At 34.7% G+C, this 7,449-nt stretch overlaps 2 protein-coding genes across 2 annotated transcripts; both read right to left on the bottom strand.

Annotated features, from left to right (window-relative positions):
• Positions 1-3,435: 3,435 nt before the first annotated feature.
• On the bottom strand, positions 3,436-5,977 carry LOC145802325 (uncharacterized). The gene is made up of 3 exons (XM_082895019.1): positions 4,852-5,977; positions 3,748-4,722; positions 3,436-3,629 (listed from the first exon to the last, which is right to left on the bottom strand). Exons 1-3 carry the CDS (start codon positions 5,975-5,977, stop codon positions 3,436-3,438), a joined length of 2,295 nt encoding a protein of 764 aa, XP_082751145.1.
• Positions 5,978-6,124: 147 nt separating this feature from the next.
• On the bottom strand, positions 6,125-6,640 carry LOC145802324 (receptor-like protein EIX1). The gene has a single exon (XM_082895018.1). The coding sequence runs from the start codon at positions 6,638-6,640 to the stop codon at positions 6,125-6,127; it is 516 nt and encodes a 171-aa protein (XP_082751144.1).
• Between the last annotated feature and the right edge of the window lie 809 nt (positions 6,641-7,449).

Raw genomic sequence — 7,449 nt, 5'->3', positions numbered from 1 at the left:
GGAGTACGCTAAACTAAAAACAAACCAGGAAAAGGGATTCAAAACAGAGAGGAAGAGAACTTACAAGATACGGAGAGGACAACAAGGGATAAAAGGAAGTTGCAGAGGTAGTCGGAAGGCACTCTAAGAGCCTCAAACATCCAAAAATGTGTATGTATTCAAAAAGACGACAAAATTTTAAATTAAAATAAATAGAAGAAGCGTGCGAAGGGGCGGGAAGTTATAATGATGACCGAAAGGCGTGATCTTTGACATCCGCGTTGGAATGAGCTTAGCCGCCGAATTTCGGCTCTGATTTTTTGAGTTCGAAACCAAACACACCAGCTAACTGTTGTTAGTGGTGTGTTTGGGGGGCAATTGTGGGGGTCAAATATTAGGAGACGTAAAGAGGCCGAATAATTGGACCTCGAGAGTCGAAATATATATATAGCATTCGGCCCCGCCTTATACATACCAATCCTACCCTATTCGGCCAAATAACCAGTTGAGTAAGGGGCCGAGTGAAGAGTGGTTTGCAACAAAAGGAGCGGAGTAAATAGTTATACGGCGAATTGAAAGTGGGCCTAGCCTTGAGGCCCAAGAAATAAAAGATATAAATAGAAGAACATCAGCCAGAGAGAGATGTGAGAACTAGTACGCTTAAACTTAAAATACAAGCAATCGAGAGTATATGCTGACTTATCCGTCAGAGCGCTAATTCCAGCACCCCCGACCGAAGTGTCCATCCTTTTTCAGGTTAATAGCTGAGGATCTCGAGTGCCCCATTGGATCCAAAGAGTATATCCAAATCCACTCCCCCACAAACATCTATTTTAATTTTGACTATGTTAGTTAATTTATAAATTAGATCTTTTTACTCTTTCATTCAATTTTTGTAATTTCAATTATGTTTTTTTTATAAACCACCAATCCCCCCAAACCGTGAAGTCAAAACCGCCATTATTTGCAACCGAACCGCCAATTTTTGATAAGAAAAATGACAATTTCTAATGACACTTTCATCAATCCATCACTTGCCGTACGATTTATATTTTACTCCTAAACCGCACTGACCTGCGCCGCACACACCCCTAAGCAAAAGTAATGGTCTATGGTCGTGACCTTCTCATCAACGGACACCAGTCGAATTTCACGGCCTTACCCCAACTAGGCCCCACTGTCGAACGAACCCCCTTTCTTTTTCCCCGTCGAACCATCTGTTAAACAAAAACCATCTCTTCTCTTCTATAATTGAGATCCACATGTGTGTTTATTTGAGTGAGTTAACTCAGTGAGTTGGCTGAATAATGTACAAAATATTAAATTTACAATTTTACCCTTTATAATAAGGCATGTGACACGCACATGGCCAGTTTCTATCAAAAAACTAAACTACCATTTTCAATTGGGACAAAAAGAGACGAAATATAAAATTTAGGGTTAAAATCGAGCGATTTGAAAATATAGGGACTAAAATGACACAAAAGCATACCATATGCATTATTTTAACGGTGAACATCATAGCATCTTCCGTTTCTCTATGCTAATTGTTGGTATGGTGTGTAGGATTGGCTGATACATATTGAAATTGTGATAATTGATTTAGATCCCCTTTGGGTCATTGTGTGGACTACTGAAATCAATGTGCAGTTAGGAGCTAATCATCTGCATTTGCATCTGCATATATGGAAGCTTATGATATTTTGGTTACAATGACAGTTTTATTGCTTTGGCTTTTATTAGTGTTTGGTATTCACCTAAAAAAGTTCTATATATATGCATATATTTAAAAAATTTTAATTTCCAGTGATTTTTTTCTTTCTAAATTATGCCTTTTTTTTTTTGTTTACATTTTAGGTTTGTCTTGCATAGACAATCTTAAAAAAAAAAAGTTACCAAAAAAAAAAAAGTCAACTGCTTTTGATTTTTTTTAATCCTTTTTGGACTTTTTTTTTCAGAATTTTCAAAATTTTTGATCTTTTCTAATTTCTCTAGTTGAGTAGAATTCAAGAGTGTAACACTTTTAAATTTTAAAAAAAAATCATTAAAGATGAAAAAAATCAACAAAAAGTTATTAAAAAAGCCAACCACAAACACTTGTAAATTGGTTAAAACTTAATAGACACAAATAGATAGAGAATAAAACACACACACACACACACACACACACACACACACACACACACACACACACACACAAAATCTTTGGCAAGGATTGCAAGTTGAGAAACACACTTGTATATTACTGATGTTACATACTTCTCCTAAATCATTAAAAGCTTTGACACAAGTAAAGATTACTACAATGTGAAGAAAAACATGAATAGTTGAACTTATATGTGAAGAAAAACATGAATAGTTGAACTTATATGTGAATTTGATTGTTGCACAATAGCTCTCTGTTTTGATAAGGTTTTTCTTGGTGATACCATTACTATATGTATATCATTGTTGAAGCATCTTGCTCAATTCTCAAAATTAAAACTAGAATCTATGACCTTAATTGGCAAAAATCATAGAATTCACCAATAAAAGGAGAATACATATATATGCAAAACATAGTCTATAACATATTCTAGACAATATGATAGTTCACAAATCATTTATTTAAGGAAAGACTTACTTTAGAATATTTTACAAAAGGCACAAAATGATCAAACCCCATCAACATATATAATAGAACTATAGAATTATTCAAACTTGTTTCTTTCCAACAACTCAAGAAAATCCATAACATGATCTCAATGCTGCTTCCTCTGAGGGTCCTTTCTCCAGCTGAATATAAGACCCTTTAATGACAGCAAAGCATATAACAAGCATATTAGTGGATGTTAACATGGTTTCTCTGAAATAATGCAACAAATGACTACTGAAAAATTATTTGAGAAATGTATTTGCATTATTTGAACTATATAACAACAAAACTACATTTGTTTCAATGTTTTTAAGCATGTAACAAAGAATTTTGGCGCTTTTGGTAAAGAAATTTGTTGGAAATTAATCTGTACTTTACCATATGATCTTGAATGTAAGACATGTTTTGATGATCATCTGGAAATATCACTACCTCCACTTCAAATTATGAATGGTTATTCTTCAAGTCGTGATGATGTTCCAAAAATCATTTACATGATTAGCATTGTTATGTTAATGATGGTAAGGAATTGAAAAAAATTCGAAAGATTCATGCGAGACAAATCATGGGTTATGAAGATGTTGATTTGATGCACACATCGCAATCATGACAAGATACAGAGGTAATATAGGTACATGATGAGAGAGAGAGAGAGAGAGAGAGAGAGAGAGAGAGAGAGAGAAAGACGAACTAATTGGTTGATAAATTCATCCTCCAAATTTGTCTTTGTTGAACCTCCCCCTTAGCTGAGCAAACTTGATTGCTATGTTTATTGATATACAATTGTAGTTGGTTTCGATGAACTGGAAGTATGCATACCTTCAAGACTTCTTGAAATTCAAAGTGCCACAGACCCCCAAGAACCCAACCAAGAAACCAAGTCCAATGCCAGTGTAGAACCACAAAAAATCAGTTTCATCTGCAACTTTACTCTCATCAGCATGTTTGTGATCACCATCAAATGATTTATCATCGAGGCAACTATTTAGTGGTGCACCACAAAGGCCATTGTTGCCTATATAAATGGATGGAAGGATCGTCGAGAGTTTGAAGTTGATTTCCCATTGGTATTCACCCTGACAAATTATTGAATGACATGTTCAAATGACTTAAGTAGCTTAAACTAGATAGACTTGGAGGAATGGGGCCAAAAAGTTTGTTTCGAGACAAATCAAGAGATTCCAATTGTGTCAAATTTCCAATATTATTAGGGATCCTTCCTTTCAGATGATTTCCAGATAAATTCAAGTTTAACAACCCAAAAAGATCCATTAACTCTTCTGGAATATCTCCAACAATGCCATTGTTCGAAAGGTCTATAGAGATGAGAAATCTGAGTGTCTTGGTGTATTCCAGTTCTCTTCCCTTCATTGAATCCAACATGTTCTCTTGATAATGTTTATTAATTGATTTATGCTTTCTTGGATCGAACATGTACTTAGGATCTAGTGCAACCATGGCAATGAAGTTGAGAAAACAACGAGGGATATTTCCTGTTATGTTATTTTGTGCCAAGTTTAACAATTGTAGATTTTGAAGATGACAAAGTTGTGGAGGAATATCACCATAGAAATTATTCGATTGAAGATTGAGAAATGGCAAATGAGTTAGTTTATATCCGATCCAGGGAGGGATAATATCAGTGAATGCATTTCCACCTAGATCAAGTGCATAAAGAAATGTCAAATCTTGTAAGGATAAAGGAAGCTTCCCTTGAAATCTATTCTTATGTAAGTGTAAGGATATGAGAAATCTTAGGGAACCTAAAGAACTTGGAATATGACCACATAGGTTGTTGTTCGACAAATCTAGCACTGCCAAGTTATCCAAATGTCCTAAGCATCGAGGAATTCTTCCTGATAATTGATTTTTTGAGAAATCAATAATTGTTGTATTCGTTGCCTTGCATAAAGATGTTGGAATGCCACCAGTGAAATAGTTATTTGAGAGAGTAAGAATCTGAAATCCCAATTTTTTATTATCATCACTCATATGAATAGGTCCTGAAATAAAGTTGTGCGAAAGATCTAATATCATAGCATATGAAGGAAGTGGTGTTAATGGCCCATTAAATTTATTAGAACTCACTATCAACTCCCTATGATTCTCTGTATAATCACAGTATTTACATTCTTGAAATATTGGCACCTTTCCGCTGATATGATTGTTGGATAAATCCAAGAATCGAATACCAGAAAAAATATTATGAAATCAATCAGGAATGTTATCTGAGATACTTGCATTAGACATGACTAAATCTCTAACATTTTTTTCTGTCATAAGCCACAGAGGAAATTGGGGTCCCACTTTGATGAATGCCATTAGTATGGATGGGAGTTGGAAAGGAGGAACCCATTGGGAGCACACATTCAGAACTAATAATGAGTTTGGAGACAAGTATAACTCATTTAACCCCTTGAGTTTGGCAAAATGAAGTTCAGATACCATGCCAACAAAAGAATTGTTTGATAAATCTAGCTTTTCTAGTTTTGAAAGTTGTCCAAGACTATTTGGAATGGTCCCATTCAATTGATTATTTCTAGTATTCAACACTCTCAAATATGACAGTCTTCCAATTGATGATGGTAGTAGACCATAAATTGAATTCTCAGAAATATCAAGGCACTCAAGATTCTTGAACTCTCTCAAGTGGTTTGGCAAATGACCACTAAACATGTTTATTTTGAGTTCTAACACCTTTAAATTATTATGGATGCAACCAAATGGACTAACCAAAGTTGAAAGGTTCCCACTGAGCTTGTTATTGGATAAATCAAGAATGCACAAGCTGCAGAGGTTTTGCATGGAGTTCGGTATTTCACCTTTGAACTTGTTATTGGACAAATCAAGTATGCGCAAGTTGCAAAGGTTCCACCACATGGAGTTTGGTATTTCACCTCTGAACTTGTTATTGGACAAATCAAGTACGCGCAATTTGCGAAGGTTCCACCACATGGAGTTTGGTATTTCACCTCTGAACTTGTTATTGGACAAATCAAGTACGCGCAAGTTGCAAAGGTTCCACCACATGGAGTTTGGTATTTCACCTTTGAACTTGTTTCTAGTGAAGTGAAGCTCTGTAAGTTGTGTCATATTACCAATCTCACTTGAAATTGGATCTTGAAAACTATTATAATCCAACTTGAGGACTGAAATAGAGGGCAACTTCCCAAAGCAATAGGGAATTGAACCATGAAGATTATTAAAACCAAGATCCAAATGGCCAAGACCGGTAAGGTTGCACAAAGAATATAACATTGAATTATCAAAATTGTTGTCAGAAAGGTCAAGGAAGGTGAGAGAGGTTGACCTTCCAAGAGCATCAGGAATTAAACTGTTAAAATTATTGGAACCGATATCCATATGGACAAGACTACTCAAGTTACTCAAACAATGCAACATTGAGTTATCAAAGTCATTAAAAGAAAGGTCAAGGACTGTGAGAGATATCAACCTTCCAAGAGTATTTGGAATTGGACCAACTAAAGCATTATTGCTAAGGTTGAGATACTACAATCTTGAAAGATTTCCCAAATGATGAGGAATCATTCCACTGAAAAATTGTGACCAAGAGAGGTCAAGGTATCTCAAGCTTTTCATGGAGCCTAAGAATTCTGGAAATTGCATATCTGAAAAATTGTTCATGCTCAAGTCTATGTAACTCAAATGATTTAAAACGAGTAAAGAAGGACTTATCTCGCCGCTCAATCTGTTCTTGTCGAAATTGGCAGAATGTTGAATAAAATTGCCCTTGTAGGAATCAAAAGGGATTGGATTACGTAGATCAAGCTTCATGACATGGCCTGTTTTCCTACTGCAACCAACTCCCTTCCATAGACAACAGTCTTGTCCAACCCACGTGGATAACCAATTTGCATCATCTTTGAGCTTTCCCCTAAACTCAATAAGAGCTTCTCGCTCACTCGCTATGCAACTCACATTTGATTTTGTACTGCTACAGAACTCAATTCTTTCAATGAAAAGAAAAGTAAATAACAGCCAAAGAGCACTAAAGGTTGTGCCCATGGCTTCTTAGTATGGAAGGTTACTTGGTACGAGTGTTTAAAGATGAGAGTTTAGCTTGTGCATTGCAGTTTTTAAACATGAACTTGAGGAAAATCTATTAGAAGACTTGATGACTTCGAAAGTCATAGCTCATGAATGGCAATTACTTCTTCTTAGGCGTAGAATTTTTTGAACTTTCACATTTCATTGTCACATTTTTCTACAAGTAGCTGATAAATTTTTTTTAAAAAAAAACAAACAAAAAAAAAAAAAAAGAAAAGAAAAGAATTTTTTGCAAGTAATCAAGTCTCTTTTAGAAGAGAACAACACTAATTGACTGGAAGAAAACACCTGTTTATATATAGGTTGATTATAAATTTGAGGAGGAATTTGCGGAGGCAAATAAAAGATAATGGAAATGTGAAGCAATAGCTTTATTTCATTTAATTTTTCTTTTCTACGTAAATTTCTCTCTAAATTTCTGATCAAAATATAACCTAATAGTGCGGAAAGTGGGTGGAAAAAAGTCTTCAATTTTCAAAATTTCAAATAATGATTAATTCACTATTTTTTACATAATTCTAAAAGTAGTGTTAGAGACCCACAAATTGAACCCCTAAATGATGTGGCAAAAGGGATAAACCCCACACAATTGAGTATGTGACAAATTAAAAGTTGACGTATATTATGCCACATCATTATAGATCAAATTGTGAAAAGTTTTTTTATGGGTCTTAAACATTTACTAATCATTATTTGAGAATGATGTGACAACTTATAATAAATTTTTAGTTTTTAGACTAAAATAGCATATCCCCAAACGGGACCTT

Source organism: Camellia sinensis, chromosome 11 (genome assembly GCF_055761805.1).
Source record: "Camellia sinensis isolate YWXY chromosome 11, ASM5576180v1, whole genome shotgun sequence".
Lineage (NCBI taxonomy): Eukaryota > Viridiplantae > Streptophyta > Magnoliopsida > Ericales > Theaceae > Camellia > Camellia sinensis.
The sequence above is the reverse complement of the archived record's forward strand: the minus strand, read 5'-3'. Positions and strand labels throughout refer to the sequence as shown.